Source organism: Stegostoma tigrinum, chromosome 4 (assembly GCF_030684315.1).
Source record: "Stegostoma tigrinum isolate sSteTig4 chromosome 4, sSteTig4.hap1, whole genome shotgun sequence".
Taxonomy (NCBI): Eukaryota; Metazoa; Chordata; class Chondrichthyes; order Orectolobiformes; family Stegostomatidae; genus Stegostoma; species Stegostoma tigrinum.
The window spans coordinates 26,124,693-26,150,624 of NC_081357.1; the positions used below are offsets into that span (position 1 = coordinate 26,124,693).

General features: G+C 42.1%; 1 protein-coding gene across 1 annotated transcript in view; it reads right to left on the reverse strand.

The window, feature by feature from the left end:
* LOC125452245 (uncharacterized) overlaps window positions 1-25,932 on the reverse strand; it is a 153,398-nt gene that overhangs the window by 61,293 nt on the left and 66,173 nt on the right. The window contains exons 19-28 of the mRNA XM_059645228.1: window positions 23,887-23,936; window positions 22,491-22,667; window positions 19,267-19,384; window positions 17,933-18,092; window positions 14,423-14,561; window positions 10,670-10,823; window positions 8,788-8,883; window positions 8,198-8,356; window positions 7,627-7,850; window positions 1,726-1,864 (exon numbers count right to left, since the gene is read on the reverse strand). Coding sequence (XP_059501211.1) covers window positions 1,726-1,864; window positions 7,627-7,850; window positions 8,198-8,356; window positions 8,788-8,883; window positions 10,670-10,823; window positions 14,423-14,561; window positions 17,933-18,092; window positions 19,267-19,384; window positions 22,491-22,667; window positions 23,887-23,936 — 1,416 coding nt within the window. The remainder of the gene's footprint in view (window positions 1-1,725; window positions 1,865-7,626; window positions 7,851-8,197; window positions 8,357-8,787; window positions 8,884-10,669; window positions 10,824-14,422; window positions 14,562-17,932; window positions 18,093-19,266; window positions 19,385-22,490; window positions 22,668-23,886; window positions 23,937-25,932) is intronic.

Below are 25,932 nucleotides of genomic sequence, written 5' to 3' on the forward strand. Positions count from 1 at the left end.
TAGAAGGATGGGTTAGTAAATTTGCAGACGACACCAAGGTCGGTGGAGTTGTGGATAGTGACGAAGGAAATTGTAGATTACAGAGGGACATAGATAAGCTGCAGAGCTGGGCTGAGAGGTGGCAAATGGAGTTTAATGCGGACAAGTGTGAGGTGATTCACTTTGGAAGGAGTAACAGGAACACAGAACACTGGACTAACGGTAAGATTCTTGGTAGTGTGGATAAGCAGAGAGATCTCGGTGTCCATGTGCATAGATCCCTGAAAGTTGCCACCCAGGTTGATAGGGTTGTTAAGAAGGTGTGCAGTGTGTTAGGTTTTATTGGTAGAGGGATTGAGTTTCAGAGCCATGAGGTCATGTTGCAGCTGTACCAAACTCTGGTGCGGCCGCACTTGGACTATTGCGTACAGTTCTGGTCGCCGCATTATAGGAAGGATGTGGAAACATTGGAAAGGGTGCAGAGGAGATTTACCAGGATGTTGCCTGGTATGGAGGGAAGGTCTTATGAGGAAAGGCTGAGGGACTTGAGGCTGTTTTTGTTAGAGAGAAGAAGGTTAAGAGGCGACTTAATGGAGACATACAAGATGATCAGAGGATTAGATATGGTGGACAGTGAGAGCCTTTTTCCCCGGATGGTGATGGCTCACATAAGGAGACATAGCTTGAAATTGAGGGGTGATAGATCTAGGACAGATGTCAGATTTAGGTTCTTTACTCACAGAGTAGTAAGGGCGTGGAATGCCCTGCCAGCAACAGTAGTAGACTCGCCAAGTTTAACAACATTTAAATTGTCATTGGATAAATATATGGATGATAATGGAATAGTGTAGGTTAGATGGGCTTCAGATTGGTTTCACAGGTCAGCACAACATTGAGGGCCGAAGGGTCTGTACTGCGCCATAATGTTATTTTGTTCTATAATTAGCACTTTCTCTTTTTCCGTACTAAAGTTTCTTACCTGGTTTCATTTACTCAATTTGTTGACCATGATGTTGTTTAACTAATGTATTCAATCAAATTTCAATCAGTTAATTTGTGAACACAATTTAGGCCACCCACTTAACTCAAATCAATGGGCACATTTTCTTGGTCCTGCCAATGAGTTTTCAGGTGGGGAGTCTGTGAATTGTCCCACTGCTGCCTAACCCACTCTCCAATCTTATCTGTGCCCTCGGCTTCCAGCAGTTAAAATATGGGAACTGCCTGTAGTCCCAGCAGTCATCACTGCTATTAGTGCCACAGCAATGTCCAATCAAATTTTCTGATTGCTCTCTGAGGTTGGACCTACTCCCAGATGAGGGGGTGGAAGGCCCACTTTTGTCCAATCATCACTCCTTGGAGATTAAAACACTGGGGAGTTGCCAACATCATCCCTACCAACATTTACAATGGCAGGATGAGACACTGTCCAGAAACACTGCCCTCGTTATTGAACGCAGTTTAGCACCTTTGACCCATGCCCCTGCAGCTCATTCAACTTATCAGTTGGCACTGAAGCCACAGAATGAAAAAAATAATATTCAGGGCCTATCAACTGCCAATACAGTCTGGGGACAGCTGTACTTCCAGTCACTAGTGCAACTATTAATAACAATTGGAGTTTCATTACATAAAAAGATTACGTGAGATGCTTAACTGTTTATGAGGTGTCTGCTTTGGAAAAAGCCTGCCATAAGAAGACAATTTAAACCAAATCCGGACTTTGTTCAGATGTGTTTTACATACCTGTAGAGTTTTTATTTCTACTTTTGACGTCCCCTCTGGTGGGAGTAGCGACTGGCTGTCCATCATCATTCTTTCGTATTCATCTACCAAGCCTAATTGGCCAGTTATCACACTCAAAGCTGGGCACAGGATTTCCATTCTACAGTGGAGGGCAAGGTGCTCAGTTTCACTGATTTTCTTGAAAAACCATTTTTAGCAATCAACAAACGAGCAAGTTTTAAAAGACATTTGGAGCTTCAAATAAATTAATCCTCTCTGCTTCATAGGAGTATAAGTTGTTCCTAACATCTGATACCTCTGAAAAAACAAACAGACTGTTAACTGACTGGGAAATTATTGCAGCAACTCACCAAACAGATGCAAGCCTATGAAACAGGAGCTGAAGTAAGCCATGTGGCCTCTCTAGCCTGCTCCGCCATTCGATAAGATAATGGTTGATGTGTTTATGTTTCTAAATCCACATTCTCATCTACCCTGATAAACTCTTGATTCTGCTGCCAATCAAAAATCTATTCACCTCCACCTTAAAAATCCTCAATGGACCCAGCTCCACTGACTTCTAAGGCAAAGAATTCCAAAGGCACACAACTCTCTTGAATAAAAAAAGCTTCATAGCTTTGCATTAGTCTAGAAAATATCGAGAATGCTATGTACAGTTCTGGTCTACTTACTTAAGGAGGGATGTAAATGTATGGAAGGCAGAAAACACCTTCTGAACTGCCTCCCATACACTTACATCCCTCCTTAAATAAGAAGACCAAAACCACTCTCACCAACACCCTGTATAACTAAAGCATAACATCCTAACTTTTATGTTCAATTCTCCTCATAAGAAGATTATGCCATTAGCCTTCTTGACTCCATATTCCTTTTATTCATTAACAGAATGACGGCATCACTGGCCAGGCAGCATTTATTACCCATCCCTAGATGCCGAGAGGGCATTTCAGAGTCAACCACATTGCTGCGGGTCTGGAGTCACATGTAGGCCAGACCAGGCAGCTTCCTTCCCTAAAGGAAAAAAAAGGACACGAGTGAACCAGTTGGGTTTTTTTTGGACAATCAGCAACGGATTCATGGTCATCATTTGATTCTTAACTCCAGATATTAGGGAGGCAGAGACAGGCTGGGCTGGTTTCAAGCGGAGGCTTGGGGACTGCTTTGCAGAACACCTCCACTCGGTTCGCAATAAACAACTGCACCTCCCAGTCGCGAACTATTTCCACTCCCCCTCCCATTCTTTTGACGACATGTCTGTCATGGGCCTCCTGTGGTGCCACAAGGATGCCACCCGAAGGTTGTAGGAACAGCAACTCATATTCCGCTTGGGAACGCTGCAGCCCAATGGTATCAATGTGGACTTCACCAGCTTCAAAATCTCCCCTTCCCCACCGCATCCCAAAACCAGCCCAGTTCGTCCCCTCCCCCCACTGCATCACACAACCAGCCCAGCTCATCCCCTTCCCCCACTGCATCCCAAAACCAGCCCAGCCTGTCTCTGCCTCCCTAACCTGTTCTTCCTCTCACCCATCCCTTCCTTCCCCCTCAAGCCACACCTCCATTTCCTGCCTACTAACCTCATCCCACCTCCTTGACCTGTCCGTCTTCCTTGGACTTCCTATCCCTTCCCTACCTCCCCACCTATACTCTCCTCTCCACCTATCTTCTTTTCTCTCCATCTTCGGTCCACCTCCCCCTCTCTCCCTAGTTATTCCAGAACCCTCTCCCCAGGCCCCTCTCTGATGAAGGGGCTTGGCCCGAAACATCAGCTTTTGTGCTCCTAAGATACTGCTTGGCCTGCTGTGTTCATCCAGCTTCACACTTTATATCTGTGTGCAATTTCCTTATGACTTCTTAACATCATTCCTTGGTGTCATCTGAAAATGTAGCTCCTATGCCTAAATGTAGATATAAATTGTAAGATGTTGAGGCCCAATCACAGACCCCTGTAGGATTTTACTTGCCCAATCCTGCCAATCAGGCTCATTTACACACACTAGTGGTTTTCTGTCAGCCAGCCAATCTTCTATCGATGTTAATGTGTTATTCTTGACACCACAAGCTAATTTCCACCACAATCCTTTGTTGTTGCATCTTATCAAACTCATTGTGGAAATCTAAGTACATTTACAGGCCCCTCTTTATCCACTGCATATGTTATTCCTTCGAAGAATGCCAATAAATTATTAAGCATAATTTCCCTCTGGCAAAACCATGCAGAGTCTTCGCTAATATCTTGAGTTATTCTAAAAGTGCAGATATAATCTCTTCAACAATCGATTCAAACACCTTTGCTCCAAAAAACATCAAGTTGCTTGGCCTACAGTTTCCTGTTTTCTACCTCCCTCCCTTCCTTCTTGAATAGAGGGGTTATATTTAATACTTTCCATCAGATAGAACTTTTCCTGGCTAAAAGAAATTTTGTGAACTTACCACCAAGACATGTACTACCTCATTAACCACCTCTTTTAAAATGCTTGGAAAAAATTCATCTAGACCTGGAGACTTATCAGTTTACTTAGTAACACTTCTCTCATAACAGCAATTTTCTGAATTACTCTCTCTTTCTCTCTCCCGTCTCCTATTACAGCTTGTGTGCCAGTTTACTATAGCTGAGTCAGTTTTGATGCCCACATAGTTGCATTTATTTAGGTTATTAATTATTAATAATTAATCTTAACACATTACATAATGCAAAGTCTAAAATAAGATACTTTGTGATTAGTTCCAGAATACGATGCTATTAGAAATTATCTTCAAAACATTCTATAAGCTCTTCATTCAGGTTATTGCTGTTGATTTGAAATTTTTTTCTAGTTAACGTGTAGTTTAAAGGCACCTCTGCACGTTCCATAGCACCTTCTGCACCTTCCATATTACCTTCTGTACCTTCCACATCACTTTCTATACCTTCCATATCACCTTCTGTACCTTCCAATCTACCTTCTGTACCTTCCATATCACCTTCTGCACCTTCCATATCACCTTCTGTGCCTTACATGTCGCCTTCTGTACCTTCCATGTCGCCTTCTGCAGCTTCCATATCACCTTCTGTACCTTCCATATCACCTTCTGCACTTTCCATATCACCTTCTGCACCTTCCATATCACCTTCTGCACCTTCTATATCACCTTCTGCACCTTCCATATCACCTTCTGTACCTTCCATATCACCTTCTGCACCTTCCATATCACCTTCTGCACCTTCCATATCACCTTCTGTACCTTCCATATCACCTACTGCACTTTCCATATCACTTCTACAACTTCCATATCACCTTCTGCACCTTCCATATCACCTTCTGTGCCTTACATGTCGCCTTCTGTACCTTCCATGTCGCCTTCTGCAGCTTCAATATCACCTTCTGTACTTTCCATATCACCTTCAGTACCTTCCATATCCCCTTCTGTACCTTCCATATTACCTTCTGCACCTTCTATATCCCCTTCTGCACCTTCCATATCACCTACTGCACCTTCCATATTACCTTCTGCACCTACCATATCACCTTCTGCACCTTCCATATCACCTTCTGCACCTTCCATATCACCTTCTGTACCTTCCATATCACCTTCTGCACCTTCTATATCACCTTCTGCACCTTCCATATCACCTTCTGTACCTTCTATATCACCTTCTGCACCTTCCATATCACCTTCTGCACCTTCCATATCACCTTCTGTACCTTCCATATCACCTACTGCACTTTCCATATCACTTCTACAACTTCCATATCACCTTCTGCACCTTCCATATCACCTTCTGTGCCTTACATGTCGCCTTCTGTACCTTCCATGTCGCCTTCTGCAGCTTCCATATCACCTTCTGTACTTTCCATATCACCTTCAGTACCTTCCATATCCCCTTCTGTACCTTCCATATTACCTTCTGCACCTTCTATATCCCCTTCTGCACCTTCCATATCACCTACTGCACCTTCCATATTACCTTCTGCACCTACCATATCACCTTCTGCACCTTCCATATCACCTTCTGCACCTTCCATATCACCTTCTGTACCTTCCATATCACCTTCTGCACCTTCCATATCCCTTCTGCACCTTCCATATCACCTTCTGTACCTTCCATATCACCTTCTGCACCTCCCATATCCCTTTCTGCACCTTCCATATCACCTTCTGCACCTTCCATATCACCTTCTGTGCCTTACATGTCGCCTTCTGTACCTTCCATTTCGCCTTCTGCAGCTTCCATATCACCTTCTGTACCTTCCATATCATCTTCAGTACCTTCCATATCCCCTTCTGTACCTTCCATATTACCTTCTGCACCTTCTATATCACCTTCTGCACCTTCCATATCACCTTCTGCACCTTCCCTATTACCTTCTGCACCTTCCACATCGCCTGCTGCACCTTCCATATCACCTTCTGTACCTTCAATATCACCTTCTGTACCTTCCATATCCCCTTCTGCACCTTCCATATCACCTTCTGTACCTTCCATATCACCTACTGCACTTTCCATATCACCTTCTGCACCTTCCATATCCCCTTCTGCACCTTCCATATCACCTTCTGTACCTTCCATATCGCCTGCTTCACCTTCCATATCACCTTCTGTACCTTCCATATCACCTTCTGTACCTTCCATATCACCTTCTATACCTTCCATATCACCTTCTGCACCTTCTATATCCCCTTCTGTACCTTCCATATCACCTTCTGCACCTTCCATATCCCCTTCTGCACCTTCCATATCACCTTCTGTACCTTCCATATCACCTTCTGCACCTTCCATATCCCCTTCTGCACCTTCCATATCACCTTCTGTACCTTCCATATCACCTTCTGCACCTTCCATATCACATTCTGTACCTTCCATATTACCTTCCGTACCTTCCATATCACCTTCTTCACCTTCCATGTCACCTTCTGTACCTTCCATATCACCTTCAGTACCTTCCATATCACCTTCTGTACCTTCCATATTACCTTCTGCACCTTCTATATCCCCTTCTGCACCTTCCATATCACCTTCTGCACCTTCCATATCCCCTTCTGCACCTTCCATATCACCTTCTGTACCTTCCATATCACCTTCTGCACCTTCCATATCCCCTTCTGCACCTTCCATATCACCTTCTGTACCTTCCATATCACCTTCTGCACCTTCCATAACTTTGGTCAGCGAGCTGGCAGAAAGCAGCACCAGGTTTCCGCACTGTTTCCCTACGGGTTCTCCTGAGGGCCGCCCACAGAGAAGGGGAAGTTTCTTCCCATGGATGGCAGCAAAAGGCCACTCCAACTGATGAAAGCAGCATGGGGGCTGTGGAGATCAGCAATTATGGGCTGTTCAAGAGAAATTGTCTCCAATGCCACAAGAAGATGAATGATGTGCTGCTCCCTGCCAGCATGTCCACATGCTTCATGCTCCTGTGAGTGTGAGTTAGTACTGTAAAGTTGTCCCTGCAGTGTACTGCCACACAGGCTTCGCCATTAGATATTTCATTTACAGTCAATGTCACTTCATTGCAGCAACCAATGCAATACTACTGGCACTGCAGTGGTACTGTCTTCCACAGGATTCATGCTTGAAATAAAAACAAAGAGCTACAACAATCAAGATAATAAAATGTGAAGCTGGATGAACACAGCAGGCCCAGCAGCATCCCAGGAGCACAAAAGCTGACGCTTCGGGCCTAGACCCTTCATCAGCTACAACAATCAGCCGCTCACATACTTTCAAGCTTTCTTCACAACTTATGACTGTAAAGAAACTTTTGACCATTTGTGAATTCATCGGTAAAGAATTGCAAGTTTGACATTCATAGCTGTACACCACAAACTCGGGAAACAGAAGTTGATTTGTGTTGTTGAATAGAATACTAAAGAAGAATAGAGTCATATACTCACTTCTTTCACATTGATCTTCCTCACCTGTAAACTTTGCAGAATTGCTTGTAGAGGCTCACAGAGTTGATCTGTTCCACTCTAAGCTTTAGCCTGCCCCATTCCTCCTTAAACACCTCAAGTTGTTTCCATAATATTAAGAATGATTTAAGAGCCATGTACACTGATATAGGGTCCTTTGCTTTCGAAGAGGGAGCTTCTCTGCTGACTGAGGACTGTTCTCCATCTTTTTTTAATTCAACAGCACTCACCTGTGGCAAATACCAAAAATCTTAAGCTTGAGTCAAGTGAATTCATGCTTTTCAAAGTAAACTGTATTTTATAATATCCAACATCAGCTGGACTAAGAATGTTCACTTTGTTGTCAGGAATAGATAGTAGATGGAGGTAGTACTAACGAGGCAGTTTGCTTCCCTATAACATAATTTAGACAGAAAGACAAGGTCACAAATGGTAGCTGTTGGCCAACGCTCAATTCTACAAAGCTCTGCCTGTATGGTAGTAATCGTACAAATCTAACATTAGTCCCAACCATATCACAAATATTTATGCAAGGATAACACTGCAATTTTACAAAGTGTAATTGCCAAAGATTTACCTGCTGAGCTTTGGTCACTGAGTCAACCTGCGACTCCTCATCCCTTTCAGTAAACAGGTCACTCCCACTCTGTATCACATCTTCCACCAAAAGAGAGACACCAAGTAGCTCAGCATTAGCTACACTTCGGTCATGATCATTCAGTCTACATAGGCACATCTGGGTTAAACAGAAATGGCAACAATTCCAATAAACATCCAGTTCAAAGTGTCACATTGCCTGAGTCATAGGCATCCTTGCTGATTGGCACCATATTATTTCTTGTCACACACACAACAGGTTCTGAGGAAGGGTCACCAGACCTGAAACATTAAATCTGTTTTCTCCTTCACAGATGCTGCTAGACCTGCTGAGCCTTTCCAGTAACTTTGTTTTTGCTCCTGATTTACAGCATCCGCAGTTCTTTTGGTCTTTATCATTTCTTGTCACCCTTGTAATGGCAATAATCTCTCCGTCACAACGTCGTTGCACATCAGTGGCACTACCCAAACGGTTATTTATTTTAAAATCTCCAACAACGTACCATTCCAAGATACAATGATTGAAGTGCTCCCATAACAAAGAAAATGCAACCAAACTATTGTTTTTACCTGCATCCCATACTCGATAATTTGAACATTGCCGAGCATCACTGGGACAAATCCTTCTCTTGCTAAGAACGTTCTCCAGGGAAAGAGTACAGTGGCCTAGAACAAAAAATGCTCGGTCAAAGGAGAAAAGCTGACTTACAAAGTATAAAAAAAAGTACTACGCTGCAGATGCTGTAACTCTGTAATGAAAAGAAGAAATGTCAAAAACATTCAGCAGGTCACACAGGACCTGTGCAGGTGGGATGGGGCGGGAGGGGGGGTTGCTGACATTTCAGGCCACTGACCCTTTGTCTAGATCTGGGACATTTTCATTGTTTTCTGGCTTTATTTCAATTATGAAGCACCCACATTAAAGTTTCTCTGTCAATGATCTGAAACTTGGAAGCGTTGTGAAAAATGAGGAGGCTATTGTCAAACTTTAAAGGGACACTGACAAACTGGTAGAATGGATGCACAAGAGGTAGAAAAGAGTGGAGTGATCAATTTTGATTGTAAGTCCACAGTGAGGCAATATAAACTAAAGAATTTCACTCTAAAGGGGATGAAAAGGCAAAGTGATCTGGGTGTGTGTGTGGACCAATCACTGAACACAGCAGGATGAGCTAAGAACATGGTTTACAAAGAATTTTTAATTGGTGCAGACGGTAGACATGAAAAGCAAGGAGGTTGTGTCTAACCTGTATAGAACCCTGGAGAACTGGGTACAGTTCTGGGCCCCACTCTTTGTGGAAGTTGTGAAGGCATTAGAAAGAGTGCAAGGAAGATTCATGAGGATGATTCCAGGGATGAGACACCTCCATCATGTAGACAGACAGGAGATTGGAAGAAGGGAAGTTTAAGAGGAGGTTTAATAGAGCTATTCAAAACCATGAGGGGTCTGCACAACGTTGATGGAGAAAATCTGTCCCCATAGGTAGAAGGACTGGAAACCAGAAGCGTCAGATTGAATATAATTAAGAATAAATGGAGTCTTGAGGAAAGTATTTTTATGTGAAACTAGTGGTCAAGGTGTCGAATACACTGTCTGACAGTGTTCTGGAGGCAGAACATTTAAGAAGCAATTGGGTTATTATTTGAAAAGGTAGTACAGCCAAGGCTACAAGGAGACAAATGGGAAATGGTGTTCAGTAAGTTGCTCCTTTGCTGAACCAGTGCAGAAACAGCAAGCTGAATGGTCTGATTCTGTGCTGTAACACTCTGAGAAGATGACTTTTGAGATTTTACAGTTGATCACACTAATCGGGGAAGTTAGAAAAATGTGTCAGAAATGCTAACAATGTGACAGACAACCCTAAATTTATCTTGCACTAAGGTCAACCACTGGATAGCTCAAAGCACTTACCAGCCAATGAAGTCACTTTTGAAGTCCAGTCCTTGTTGGAATGCAGGAAATGTGGAAGACAACTCTGCAAACGGCCAACCCCCACAGCAATAGCAGAAAGATAAACTGCTGTTTGTGTTGAAGTCTAAAGTATAGATATTGGTCAGGGCAACAGGAATAGCACTTCTGCCGTTCTTCAAAAGATGAATAGGATTTCTCCAACCATCTGAGTTGCCAGATGGGACTTGCTGCCTAAGTTTCATCTTTCAGTGCCAGCTTGATCTTTGTGCTCAAACCCTGGATGCAGGCTTGAACCTAGCAACCTTCATAGATGTGAGTTGGGACAAGACTCATCTGAAGTGCAAATATTGACCAGCTGACTGAATGTTCTGACTCCAAGCTGGGCATGTGATGCAGTTCTATGTGAGATGAGAGGGGATTATGCCACAGCTGGTTCAATTCTCAATGCTGTTTGTTAACGACATGAGGCTATTGAAAATAATCTTCGCGTCATTTTGGTCAGTTCAGCATAGGCATTGCTGACCCCTAGCATATACTGACCTTGTGACTCCAGGCATCCAGTGGCCCTGGTAGAGTAAGCAATGATCCATACAGGCTGCTGTCTATAGAATTACTCATGGCCGGCAGCGCTTGACACATTGAGTCTGTCACTGATTGAAACGCTGCTACATTGCCAACAGACAGAAAGGTTTCCCTGTAAAACAGACAAAAAAAATGTGAATTATCAGCACTCAGAATGATACAATATTTGCTTTTAGATCAGCTGCTTGCATTCACAGCCTATGTGACTGGTCTATGAGTTAAAAAGAAGGTTTAAGATTTAGCTTAGTATTCCATAATATCCTGTGGGCATTGACAACCAAAGCATTCAAATCAGACCAGATAAAACATCCACTTGATAAGCTGGATAACTGCAATTACTTGTAATAGGCAACTCTCAATACTGGCAATAATCAAGAAATAATAGATGGGACTCCTGCACCATAATGATAGTGTCCCTGCTTCTAAGCCTGTATGGCCCAGGTTCAAGACCCATCTGCTCCAGAGGTGTGCAATAAAATATCTGAACAGGTCAATTGCTTTTCTTAAAACAAAAGCCATTTGGTCATGGTTATAAAAAGCGGTGCAGAGGTATAGAACAGCATCTCTGAACAGACAAAAGGAATAATAGATGGAATGCAGAGTTATTCATGTGTGTGCGACACAGAGAGAGAATTTAAATGTAAGAACACATAATCGCTTGCATTGCAAATTAGTTGTCAGTAAACTGCATTAATTCTTTCACTATAAATTGAAATATCAAATGTTGGAGCAACTAATCAAAACAAAAGAAATTTTCTTCGTCAAAAAAAACTGACCCTAAGAAGTAATCTAAAAGGAATGATCTATATTGAACAAACAATCATAAATGACAACAGTGGTCCCACAGCCAGAATTTAATCTCTGAGCTCAGGTGGTATAAATAAATTGCCTGAGGTTCATTGTTGTGATTCAGGATATTAACTGAACTCTCTCATGATGTTACCAATAAACAATGGGGCAATATTGATAAAAAAGACAGATGGATATTAATGTTTTGATAGTGAATCAACAATAAAATGATATTACCATTCAGATAAAAAAATAAAATATATACAGTAACCTCCCGATTTCTTTTAAGAATGGTTTAGCTTAATGTTAGTAGAGTTGTGAGACAGATCATGGCTTAGTTTGGATTTTTCCTTAATAAAATTTAGAGAAACAGAAGTGATCAGTTTACAATTGCTTATGTAATTGTATCAGATTCAAACCACATATAAGGATTAGACAAGCTTCATTAATTTATTTCAAAAAAGGATAATATTTCTTCAAACCTGTTTGATTCCATCTTGCATCACTATGACTATTTCAAGTGATTCATGTTAATTGGGACAGCAATTTTCATTAAATACTAAATTACATTTAGCATTACTTTTATAAGTATCTGTAAGTGTCTGTATGGATGTTTGACTTGATGTAAACCCATGTGTAAGTATGTGTGTGAGAGAGATAGAACATAGAACATTACAGCACAGTACAGGCCCTTCAGCCCTCGATGTTGTGCCAACCTGTCATACCGATCTCAAGCCCATCTAACCTATACTATTCCATGTACGTCCATATGCTTATCCAATGACAACTTAAATGTACCTAAAGTTGGGGAATCTACTACCGTCGCAGGCAAAGCGTTCCATTCCCTTACTACTCTCTGAGTTAAGAAACTACCTCTGACATCTGTCCTATATCTTTCACCCCTCAATTTAAAGCTATGCCCCCTTGTGCTCGCCGTCACCATCCTAGGAAAAAGGCTCTCCTTATCCACCCTATCTAACCGTCTGATTATTTTATATGTTTCAATTAAGTCACCTCTCAACCTTCTTCTCTCTAATGAAAACAGCCTCAAGTCCCTCAGCCTTTCCTCGTAAGACCTTCCCTCCATACCAGGCAACGTCCTAGTAAATCTCCTCTGCACCCTTTCCAAAGCTTCCACATCCTTCTTATAATGCGGTGACCAGAACTGTACACAATACTCCAAGTGCAGCCGCACCAGAGTTTTGTACAGCTTCACCATAACCTCTTGGTTCCAGAACTCGATCCCTCTATTAATAAAAGCTAAAACACTGTATGCCTTCTTAACAGCCCTGTCAACCTGGGTGGCAACTTTCAAGGATCTGTGTACATGGAGATAGAATGGGAGATACAGAGAGGGAGTCAGAGAGAGAGAGAAAGAGAGAGAGAGGCAAAGAGAAGTTAAATATAAAAACAAGTTCAATCAATTCCCTGAATGGGTTTATGCTGGATTTTTTCTTTACTTAACAAAGCAGTAAAGTGCTTGAAGTTCCTGTTGCCAGTAGAGTAGAAGCGGACATCCTGTGCTCTGTGCATTGCTCTTGCTAAGCAGGCTGAACACTCAAAGAAATCCTATTCTCAGTGCAATGTTCATCACAAACCTACACAGTCCAACATCAACACCATCTGTTTCATTGATATAACTACATATCTATGAATAAGCAGTGGTATTCATCCCACTGAGCAACTAAGGTTTATTGTATATTAAATTTCAATCAATTTAATTTAGATTATTTTAATTTAAATGGAAGTACATTTGTGACTACATTTCAAGTGTGATCACTGACCATTACGATAACTATAAGTCTTTCGCCTGTTGCAGCTTCAGTAGATTTGTCTGAATTGAAACAGTGTTGTTCCCTTCTTTAAATTGCCCAATGCCAATCTGCTTTAAATGATTGGGTTCCGAATTCCCCTGGCTCTCTGTTCTCAGGTTAGACATATTTCTCTCTTGACTGTTTTCTAGCTGTGCCATCTGGTATCTGTGCGATTATAGCAATAATGCCCTTTTGAACTGAATTATTGCACTGATTAAAGATCCCCCTTTGTATCAGGAATTTGCAACCCCTAAAGGCTATACATTCTGAGACTGATCTAAGATTTGTGATCATTCCCACTAACCATTACATCATGATGCAGCCTCTACCTCAGGGTTGAAGTTGCAGATTTCTTCAGTTTGCTGAAGTGTTGACAAGAGGTTTTTCTGAGGTGCACTGTGCCCTTCAATCAGCAAGACTCATTTCCTTGAGATCTTCTGGAGTGCCAGCATGCTTACCTCATTGGGATTGGTGAAAGTATTTTAAATCTTTAGATCTCAAACTTATCACCATTTGTATCTGCATTTTCTAAACACATAGGGGACCATGGTAATGTCAATGAACTAGTAATCCAACATGCCAATTTAATAAGGACTCTTGTGGCACAATGGTAGTCTGCCTCTTCACCAGGAGGTTCGAGTCCCACCTGTTCTGTAGTTGTTTCATTTCATATTGAACCAGGTTGATTCAAAATAGTTGATGCACTCTTTCAGGATTTACGTGATCTCCTGTGTGTGAGGGTTGGACACCTTCTAGTCTATTTTGCCAGGTAAATAAGACGTGGTCTATTGCATCATTGTGACTAATAACATTGCAGAATAGACTATATTATTACAAAAGATATTTAAGAATCGATCCTATATTATTACAAAGACTGTTAGGTGGACCTAGCCTTAGCTCTGTCTTCCATATGATCTGACTGTGCTCTCTCACCATGGTCTCATCACAGTGGGTGGTGCTCTTGCACGCAATCAAATATTGACCCTTTCAGACTCTTCCAGGGCCACATACAGCACCAACCACCTGGGCAGAACTCTACAGAACATGCAGTAATTAACCAGCACTAACATTTCCATTCAAATTGTATCTGTTAGAATAGATGCTTTACCTGATTAAATGGCGAACAGCAGCATCAAACTGCAAGAACATGACCTCTCTTTTGAGAATGAGGAGCTTAGCAACTGAGGCAGGGTCATGTGGATTGGAAAGGTCATCAATCTGAGCCTGAATCTCCTGAAGCTCAGAACCTGTCCCAATAGGAAACAGCAAAATATATAAATAGACAATTCATGATATTTAATAATTCATAACTCTATCAGTAGGGGCTTACAATGCAAGAACAAGGAGGGCTTGTTGAATTTATATCAAACAATCATTGGTCTCAGCTGGAATACTGCATCCAGTTCTGGGCACCACTGTTTAGAAAGGAGGTGAAGGCATGGGAGATAGTGCAGAAGAGACTCACAAGAATGGTTCCATGACTGAGGAGTTTCCATGAAGAAGATTGATTGGAGAAGTTAGAACTGGAGAAAAGAAAGCTGAGAGGGGATTTGATAGTGGCATTCAAACTCATGAGGGGTGTCAATGGAGTAGAAGAAATGAAAGGATCACAGGAAGACAAAGATTTAAAGGAACCAGAAAAAGAAGCAAAAATGAATGAAACAAATATAGAAATATAGAAAACAGGAGCAGGATATGCTCCGGCATTGACCTCTGAAGTGCAATCTTTACTCTGTATCAGAGCAGTGTCTTTCTTTTTCTTAGTTTTCTCACGCTGAATGGAACTGCCAATTCCCAGAGTACTGATCCCAGCTGCCTAGAGCTTTGTGCTGGGAGCTTACACTCACTTGGGACAGCAAAATTATTCATCTTAGGGTTACCCCATCTACATGAGCCCGTCCAGGTTGGAAATGTGAAGTAGTAGGGAGCAGAGGTTTATGGTGACAGAGGAAAGCTTAAAGCAGATGTAAAGACGATGGTAGGATCCTGATTGTGGATCCTGCGTGGAATGGTGTCTCAGCAGTTAGCACTGCTGCCTCACAGTGGCAGGAACACAGGTTCAATTCCAACCTCAGGCAACGGTCTGTGTGGAGTTTGCACGTTTTCCCCAGGTCTGTGTGGGTTTCCTCCAAGTGAGCCAGTATCCCCTCACAACCCATTGACATGCAGTTTAGGTGGATTGACCATGGGCAATGCAGGGGTTTGGAATGGGTCTGGGTGGGATCTCTTTGAAGGGTTGGTGTGGATTAGATGGGCTAAATGGTCTGCTCCCACACTGTAGGGATTCCTTGATGCCAGGAGAGGTAGTAGATGCTGATACGGTAGCAATGTTTAAGAGGTATTTAGGAAGACACATGAAAAAGCAGGGAATAGAAGGATATGGACCATGCCTAAGGCAGATAGAATCAATTTAGATAAGGCATCATAGTTGGCACAGACATGGAGTGCTGAAGGGGCTGTTCCTGTGCTGGACTGATATATGTAATGCAGTAACTAATGACTGCCCCATTAAACTACCCATTTATATGCTTTCTATTTCATATAATCAATTTTTTGGAGCAAGTAACAACTTTTGCTAGTTGTATATGGTGTCCATCAACATTGGTTATAAACCTCTGCTGGTGTGTTGAGTCACAAAGACCATGGAAATGCCAGATTTACCACCGTTTTATATCTTAAATCACAGCTAGCAGGCAGATAGGTGCTGTGTAAAGTGCTCCCAAGGGGTTAATTTTGATGTTACATTGGCTCCATTCATTCAACTGATGTCAGCCATAGCCTGTAGGTTGAGGCCTATTCCAGCTTTTGAAGGGAGTAGATGCATTTCTATCAGCTCCTACAGCCCTAGTAATTACACCTAACCAAATATAGTTCTACTTACTGCTGCCATGCAATAAGCCAATTATCCAAAATAGTGCCTCCTTTGTAGCTACTCTATAGTTATGTATCATCTACCACTATTCATTAGATAGTCCCAAGACTAAACAAAGATAATGGAGGATTGGTGACAGTTAACAACCACACACAAGCCTTACCCAGTCCCACATACTGACGGACATGGCACATAACACAATGTACCAGGATTTGTCCCCGGGAGAATACCACATTCGGAATAGTGGAACAGGCAGCAATCTTGTTCAGTCAGGAAGGGGTAAATGAGCCTGGGTCGATCCTTCTATTCGCTGAGTGAAAAGTGGGTGTTTCTGGGTAGTGCGAGGAGGGCTAGACTGATTTCAGCAGTCATCCCAATCATTATCAAAAAGCCAACATTATTTCCTGCCACCTCCGGGACAATTAGCAATGTTAAAAGGATCTGCAAAGACCAGAGACTGGGATGTGATAATGGGAACTGCAGATGCTGCAGAATCCAAGGTAATAAAGTGTGAAGGGTCTAGGCCCGAAACGTCAGCTTTTGTGGTCCTGAGATGCTGCTTGGCCTGCTGTGTTCATCCAGCTTCACACTTTATTATCCCAGAGACTGGGATGCCCGCTTGGTGACAATTAAGGGGACTGAATGTGACTTTCAATCTTTTCTCTGGAGGAGATCAAACCACCTGGGTACATTGGAGCAGAGCTGTAAGGCACAGTTTGTTTTCATTTCTGATTGTTTTGATCAATGAACAAGAGTCCAGCCAAGTGTTATACCTCAACTTAATGTTGTCGTGACTTTGGACCATCTTCATCCTCCTGGTCCTTTCATCAGCTTCCAGTTCTTCTCAGCTGGATGCAGTTGGCATCTCTTATTAGACACTATGCTTGCTGACTGAGCAGCCTTTTACTTAATATTGTCTCACCAGATGCTGACCTTGGGAGATACACCAACATCCTAACTGCCCTGAGGAATGTGGGTTGTGAGCTGCTGCAGACTGTGTGATGTAGATGCAGGAATTCTCTCCAGGATTTTGATCCAGTCACAATGAAGAAAGAGTGACAAGTCAGGATGAAAGGTGGTTTGGCAGGGAACTTGCGGACAGTGGAGGACCACATGGGTCCACTGCACTTAAACTGTCTAGGTAGCAATGGTCACAGGCTTGGAAGGTACTGTTGAGGAGGTTTGGCAAGCTAAATCTTTACACTTAAGAATACAACATGAGAACCACACTGTTCAGGTGCAGGGTAAAGGCACAGAATTTGCCTGGTTACCAGGATCCCGATCCTGCTTTGAAAATTCAGCCCCTTGTATTTAAATTCCTTCAGAGCTTTGGTCTTTTATAATTCTGTAACATCTTTCAACTCGATCTTCCTGAACTCTAAGTTCCTTAGACTATGGTATCTGTGTGTCGTCATTACTTTCACTCTACAGCTAATAGCCTTCAGCTGCCTAGACCCCAAATACTAGACCTTCTCTCTAAACACCTGTCTCTCCAGCTTAGAACCAACTATTACAGGTAAGTAACTTTGCTCATCCTTCCAAACATTTCTGCTTCAGCACCTTATGTTAGTTTGCTTAGTCTTTTCAAAAAAGCACCTTGGTATGTATTTCTATCATAAATTTCTGAATGGTTTACTGCTGCACTACGAACAAACCCGGCATTCTGGCTAACTGCTATATGAACAGCACTGGTCAAAACCTTTGCACTCAGCAAGTTGTTTAACTTTTCCTCTTTTTCAGGCTTACCAATGCCTTCGAGTCCTCCCCACTCAGCGGCCAGAGGCTGCACCCTCTGAGATCCAAACAGAAGAGAGTTTCCAAGCCGTGCAAAACAGCACAGGTATGAGACAATGTCACAAAGTGCTGCCACAATCTCTAGAGTCTTGTATAGGGCTTTCTGACAAACCTGACGAGCAGAAGGAATCAAATAGATCAATTTCAAACTGTTAGCAGGTAACATCCAAACACGCATACTATATGCCACTGAACTGTTAATCCAGAGACCCCGGTAATGTTCTAGGGAGATAATGGGAACTGCAGATGCTGGAGGATCCAAGATAACAAAGTGTTGAGCTGGACGAATGCAGCAGATCAGGCAGCATCTTAGGAAGAGACCTAAGATGCTGCCTGACTTGCTGTGCTCATCCAGCTCAACACTTTGTTATCCCTAATGTTCAAGAGAGCTGAGTTCAAATCCCACCACTGCAGACAGTGGAATTTGAACTCAATTAAAAGAAAATCTGAATTAAAAGTCTAAATGATGGCTGATTGTCAGGAAAACCCCATCTGATTCACTAATGTTCTTTAGGGAAGGATATCTGCCATCCTCATCTGGTCTGGCCTGCACGTGACTCCTGACCCACAGCAATGTGATTGACTCTCAACTGGGCAATTGGGGTTGGGCAATAAATGCAGGCCTAGCGACCTAACATTTCACTTCAGTGATGCTCATCCAAACATCTTTGATGTAAAAGAACCATTTAATTAGATTTTAGACAGACCACACTGATAAAAGAAATGTTTTAACTCAGTAGTATCAAAGCTGAATCATAAAAGGAGCAGCAAATAGACTGAAAAACACAGTTCATTGAAGTAGTTTACAGGTTACTGTGATTGATGTGACCGAATGATAAAATGTCCTCCACAAGCAGGTTCCTCTTTTGAACAGCATTGAATGAACTAATAACAGTTCCCATGATCACATTTCTGGGGGGGGGTGTTCCTATTATATATGCTTTATTGGATTCAAGGTTGAATTCACAACCTCTGGGTTACTAGTTCAACAGATAAACATGACACTGTGTAACTTGCAATGGTGTTCCTTGAATTCTATATTTATGTAATGATTGTTGATATTAAATGACTGCTTTGTAGTCTTGGGTTTTTAGTGAGCTCTCAAGGCTAATACATTACAAATTGGAAGTGGAGCAAAAGGTGAAAGACAAATGCTATGATTTAAAATGCAGATCATTTAAAATCAGTAGAAACCAATGAGAGAAGATCAAAAGAATTGTATTTACACTGATGAAGACATCCCAGCTCTAAAGAAAAAATACTATCTGGATGAAAATCAAACACACCTTTTCCTCCAGAGTTTTAAACATAATAAGTACTTCAGAATAGTGAGGAATGAACCACAGATTAAGGAATGTTCTTCCATCTGGGGACAACAAACTGCGAGGACGTTGATTGAGTTTCCTGGATTAAGAAGAAATACTTGGTGATGTCAAAGCATGATAAAGTTAAGTCAAGTGCATTCTGTGTGACACTTTCATGCTCTGATGTCTGTTGGTACTGGGCAAATTTAGCCTTCATGTCAATTTATCCATTACCACATTTTGTTGCAAACAGTTCAGCTTTTCTCAGAATAAAACAGGCATTATATTGAATCTTGAGATGCTAAACACAGAGGTAGGGTGCAATGCGACCCTTCACAGAATGAAATGTCACTTTAATAAATGTAGCCATGCACTTCCCCATGACACGGGATGTGAAATCCCAGGGATAGTAATTCTAGACAACCCCTATTGGACAATTCAACAGCAGCAGAGGCTGGCAACAGGCTGCCTGCTCAATTTATCCACTGAGAGCTGTGTGCAATGACAGGAAGTGAAATTTCATAGAATAGATTTTACAACATCCCTACAGCGTTGAAGCAGGCTATTTAGCCCACTGGGTCCGCACCGGTCCCCTGAACAGCATCCCATCCAGACCCACACCCGACTCCTCCACACAATCCCTGTCACACTGAATTTTCCATGGCTAACAAACCTTGCCTGCGTATCCCTGAACACTACGGGTAATTTAGCATGGCCGATCCACCTAACCTGCACACCTTTGGACTGTGGGAGGAAACCGGAGCACCCAGGGGAAACCCACACAGACACAGGGAGAATGCGCAAACTCTACACAGACTGTCACCTAAGGGTGGAATCGAACCCAGGACCCTGGCCCAGTGCTAACCACTGATCCACCATGCCATTACACTGAAATGTAACTTAGAAAACTGTGGAAAAAGAAACATAGAAACACACAAAATAAAGGCAGGAGTAGGCCATTCAGCCCTTCAAACCTGCTCCCCCATTAATATGACCATGGTTGATCATCCAACTCAGTTCCTGTTCTCACCTTCTCCCCACACACTTTGATCTCTTTAGTCCAGAGCTACATCTCATTCCTTCTTGAAAACATTCACTGTTTTGGCCTCAACCGCTTTCTGTGCAGAGAATTCCACAGGATCACCACTCTATAGTTGAAGAAATTTCTCTTCATCTCAGTCAAAAATGGCCAACTCAATATCCCTAAATTATTAGATCAATATCAATTTTTTCACTGTTGGATACTCTGGTTACAATCACAGAGTTAAAAGTCAAGTCTTTGAGGTGGTGTTTGCTGTGATTCTATTGCTTTTGATAAAGTCAATCACATCAACCACCACCTTATAGACTCAGCTTTTAATAAAGTTGAGATCACAAAGGAGTGAGATCACACCATGGCACAACAATCTTGTAAAACGTTAATGTTAAACACGAGCAGTGTCAGTGTACATGAGTGATGTGAGATCACATGAGAACAGGCTCTGGAAACAGTCATTTCTGCAGTTAGTCTTGTCCTGTGCCTTATCATGTAAATAGTTAGATGAATGTTTATTTAAAGGTGAACTTCCAACAGCCTGATCTCTAGAAATCTCTATTGATCCTGATCAAGGTTACAACTGTCCTTAAGATTCACAATGATAACACAGCAATCGTGGGGTATTGTTTATGTTCATAACTTCAGAACTTGAATGAATGTGTATGTATCTTCAAAACTCTACTTGTTCATCCAAATGGATTAAGAAAAATGTAGAAATTGTCATTCCAATGGAAATCTCAGTGAAACTTAATGGGCTTTACCTACCATTTGTTATCTTAAAAGAAATGTGCTTGGCATAACTGAAAATATAAAGTGATAATGCCCTATTCACAAATCCCATTGATTGTACCACATTAGGCACAGGATGCCAATTCCTGCAATGGTACTCTTCATACAAAACAAGAACAACAACTTGTAGTTCTATGTAACCTTGATGTGGTAAAATATCCCAAAATGCTTCACAAGGGCATTATCAAACAAACTTAGACAACATAAGGACAGGTGACCAAAAGCCTGACCAATAGGATTTAAGGAGTATTCTAAAGGAGGAGAGGTGGAAAGACAGAGATAATGGGAACTGCAGATGCTGGAGAATCCAAGATAACAAAGTGTGGAGCTGGATGAACACAGCAGGACAAGCAGCATCTCAGGAGCACAAAAGCTGACGTTTCGGGCCTAGACCCTTCATCATGAAGGGTCTAGGCCTGAAACGTCAGCTTTTGGGCTCCTGAGATGCTGCTTGGCCTGCTGTGTTCATCCAACTCCACACTTTGTTATCTTATAGAGGTGGAAAGACAGATGGGTTTAAGTAGGCAATTCCACACTTAAGCAGCCAAAAGGCAGAACCCTCTACCAATTGTGTAACAAAGGAAATGGGAAAGTTTAGGTTTTGTGTTCCTATGTTTCTATGTAGGCCGGCCAACAGTGGGGCCCAAAAGGCAATCGCAAGTGGGATCAGGCTCCTTAGCACAGACCAAGGATCTGTAGCTGCCTCCTAACCTAATGACTACAGAAAAGCATGTTTATCTACTGAGTCATCAGGCAGCCTGTTTGTCACTTCTGAACAGACTTTCTCCATCATCTAGAGAAAATTACCAGCAAAAATGTTCTCCATATAAAATACAAGATGTGCACATTACAATGTTGTGAAGTACAAGAGATTGTGGCCATGTCTGCCTCTATAACTCACAAAACAATACTTATCAGCATATCTCTGTGACAACAGTAAATTAATCAGTCAGTTAATCAATTAATCAGCCTTCAATCAAGGTACAGCATGCACTTGAAACTTGAGTGAGGGAAATAAAGATTCAAGAATCTGAATAAAGGTAATAAATGATGCAGTTCAGGTCATCATATACATTGAGAATAAAGTATTGACAATTGGGCCAAAGAATTATTCTTCATATGGCTTTCCTCATTCTAGTCATTTCAAGGTAATTTAACCATCACCATAAATTGCATGTGCACAGATGCTAGTATTGACCTGGTTGTGATCCTCGCTCAGTTGAACAGCCTGGTGCACCTCATTGCCCAATCCCACTTGTGAAAAGTGACCACTTGTGGAACAAGTCCCCAGGCTGTAGAACAGGAGGCATGGCAAAATAAACTGATTGTTCACTGTATTGTTTCGATGCCTGTTTTTAGCAGGAGGTCGAGTGTCACTAACCTTGGGTCAGAAATCAGACCCAGCTCTGAGTCTTGCTCTCCCTTCTTTTCTTGAGGCTGGCCCAACACAAAATAGGTTTTCTTGATAGTGGGGAAGTCTTGCAGTAAAGCCAGCAGGCCCCTGTAGTATGCAATGATCTGTCCTCGCAGAGAGCACTGTGACATGCGCTCATTAAACCTGAGGTAACACAAACCAAAGTTCCATTCTTTTGGTCACTGTTGCCTGGATTATTTTACTTTATAATAGAATGGAAGGAACTTCCAAGTGAAATATTCTAGAAAAAGCTGAACTTCTAAATTATTCAACTTTGTCTTCAAGCATTTCACCACTGCTGGGACGTAGGGAGAATGCAGGCAGGTGATGTTATGGAGGTGAGGACACAGGGTCATGTTAATGGATAGGAGATGCTTTGGTAGCTCTATTTTCACAGTTAAATCAGGAAGACAAAGATGGTCACCTTCTAATGTGGTTTAAGCAAGAGGAACTAGGATCAGCGATTAGGGTGGGGAGTTTCTGGTGGGGCTATTGAGATGAATGATCACTGAACATTGGTTGGAAACAAAAGAGGTTATCAGAAGCACTTTCTTTTTCTTCGTTGCCTCGTATTGTGGAATATTTAACATCATGTAAGCTACTGGAAGAAGTAGAGGAGACTTTAGTTCTGACAGATTGATGCCACAATGCAGCCCTCCCTCAGCACTGCAACCAATCCAGATCCTCGTGAATCAGGCAGAAATAATACCAGCTTAGACAGACTGACATACTCAGTTCTCCAACGCAGCACACAGGGGGCAGGCCACTGACTAGGAGCTGGCCATTTCTACATGCGAAAGGGGAAGTGGGAATCACATGTGCTGTATACTCTGTGGTAAGCCCCAGTCAAAAAGCCGATGCAACGACACTCCAGGATCAGGCCAACTGACCATATTCTTAGCAGCAGAAACATGGTCTGGAGAGGCACGATGAGAGGGAAGAAACCTGGGGTCTAAATCACCCTCGCTGTTCTTTGAAGAAAGTAAAATTAATGGACATACATCGGGAGAATTGAAAAGAAAATACAAAAGGACACAAAAACTTTGGGTAAAATCACATTATATGTAAGTTTTAAATCTGGGCTGGCAAATGGTGTGAAAACTGGTCTCCATTAGGTAACTTTGAGCTGAGTAATTGCCCAACAGGAACACTTCCATTGAATAGTATACGATTTACTGCTGTGTAGAGTATATTGTACAGCACATCATGAGATAATTTAAAAATATCAGTCCAAAAAGGACTGGAAAGTTGAATTCTCTCCAAACAACAAACAAATTGAATTTCATGCAGCTACTGAACCACAGATGATTAAGAAGGTTTGCTTACTTGCTACAGTAAACAAACATGAATGAGGAAAGTATACCTGTGGCAGTAGACAAGAATTAACTGTCTTTTGACTTTCTCCACGTCCTCCTGTAAAAAAGAACAAAATTTTTAAGCACTAGCCATATAATTTCAAAGTCAAACTCTTCTAATCCTTGCCTGTGTCTTTTTCAAAAAGCTTTTCGAGGTGTCCAGCTTGGTGAGCCCAGGCACAAGGCCTTGGTTCAAGATTTTCCAGGATCACTATTTTCTGACAAAGGAGGTCAGATGGAGAACAGGGTAAGATTCATTTCTCTGCCTTTTATTTCAATACAGGACTCATTTTTGTGCAAGTTAATCCTGCTCCACTTGTTCCGTTTCCAACCCAGTTGAACTTCTTCCTATCCACTTGGCTTTGCTGCCGGACCCATGATCTTTTCTTGAGGGCTGTTTGTGCAGCGTGCTTGGTGCTACTATTCCTATTTGCTCACCACTGCTGGAGAGACAGTGAGAGAGATAGAAAGACAAATAGAGACCGGGGATGGAGACAGGCATGGACAGATCAAGTGTTGCTTTGAAAGTCGGATGTGGCCAAAGGTGAGTCAGCAGTAACAGAAAGGACTCCCCAATTCTAAGGATGTCTAACAGATTGAAATGGGGGCCGTAAGGAGACTGCACAAAGAGATTAAAGTGAGAAAGTTCAAAGCAGGCAGCACAGGCCTAAATGGTGCTACGTTATTTAATTACACCAAAAAGTATGCCAAAAGCTTCAATGACCTCAAAAGGGGTGACCAAGACAAGTTAATGCACAGTTCCAATAAACATGTCATACTAATTTTACACTCATCAGGTTAATTTTCAAGTTCCTTCCAAGTATGAGGGAAAAGACTTATGTACAGAGTAAAAACCAAAAGAACTGCGGATGCTGTAAATCAGGAACAGAAACAAAGTTGCTGGAAAATCTCAGCAGATCTGGCAGCATCTGTGGAAGAGAAAACAGAGTTAACATTTTGGGTCCGGTGTCCCTTCCTCAGAGCTTCCTCAGTTCTGAGGAAGGGTCACCGGACCCGAAATGTTAACTCTGTTTTCTCTTCCACAGATGCTGTCAGATCTGCTGAGCTTTTCCAGCAACTTTGTTTTTGTACTTACAGAGTAAGTTAGTCATAGAGGTCTACGGCATGGAAACAGACCCTTCAGCCCAACATGCACATGCCACCCAGTTTTCACAATTAAACTAGACCCATTTCCCTACATTTAGTCCTGAAAGAGATGTGTCACTTCATACCAGATCAGTCTGCATTCAGATTGCCTGGGTTCAGAGCACTCTGACAGTCTTGTGGAATATTCGATCTAAAAGGATGGTTCAGCTCATCCATCACGATAGGTCATGCAGTGGAAAATAAATGCTCAATCCAGTCACACTGCTTTAACATCATGTTCTCTTCCTGTAAAGGAAAACCTAATGGGTAGCCACCATCAGAGAAATGCAACAGGGAGAACAAATCCCACTGCTGAAAACTCTGAGGTCACACAACACGGAGATACCTCAGATATAACAGTTACAAAAATAAGACAAGGAGAAACCATTTAACATGGAGTGTCAGAAATTGGGAGAGACGAATGGTCAAGGCTGTGAAAGGCTCATTTTAGATGGTGTCAGTGTAATACGTTCTTTTCAAAGTATTGCAATGCTCTTACAGTCAGCTGCTATATATTTAACAGGAAATGTAATTTTGGACTTGGCCAAACACACTCTTCTGCTTGTGACATCAGTGGATAATACCTTGGAGGAGATGAGTGGCCACTTCTGTAGCCAACATTCCTGCTTGTGAAACCATACAGAATTCACATACAGGGCCTCGAGTGGCATATACTTTATTGATTGCTCATTGCAACTGTGGGAATGATGCCAGGTTGAAGCCATGGATAACTGTTAGATGGTTCTCTTTAGAAGGAAATGAATTGGATGATATACCCAAAGCAACAAACTGAAACATTTAATTGTATAGAAATTCAAGACATTTATGATCTTATTGATATGAGACGCTGCAGCTCTCCTGGGGCTACAGACCATCACTGATCAGATGATGTTTTACCCCAGTTGTCC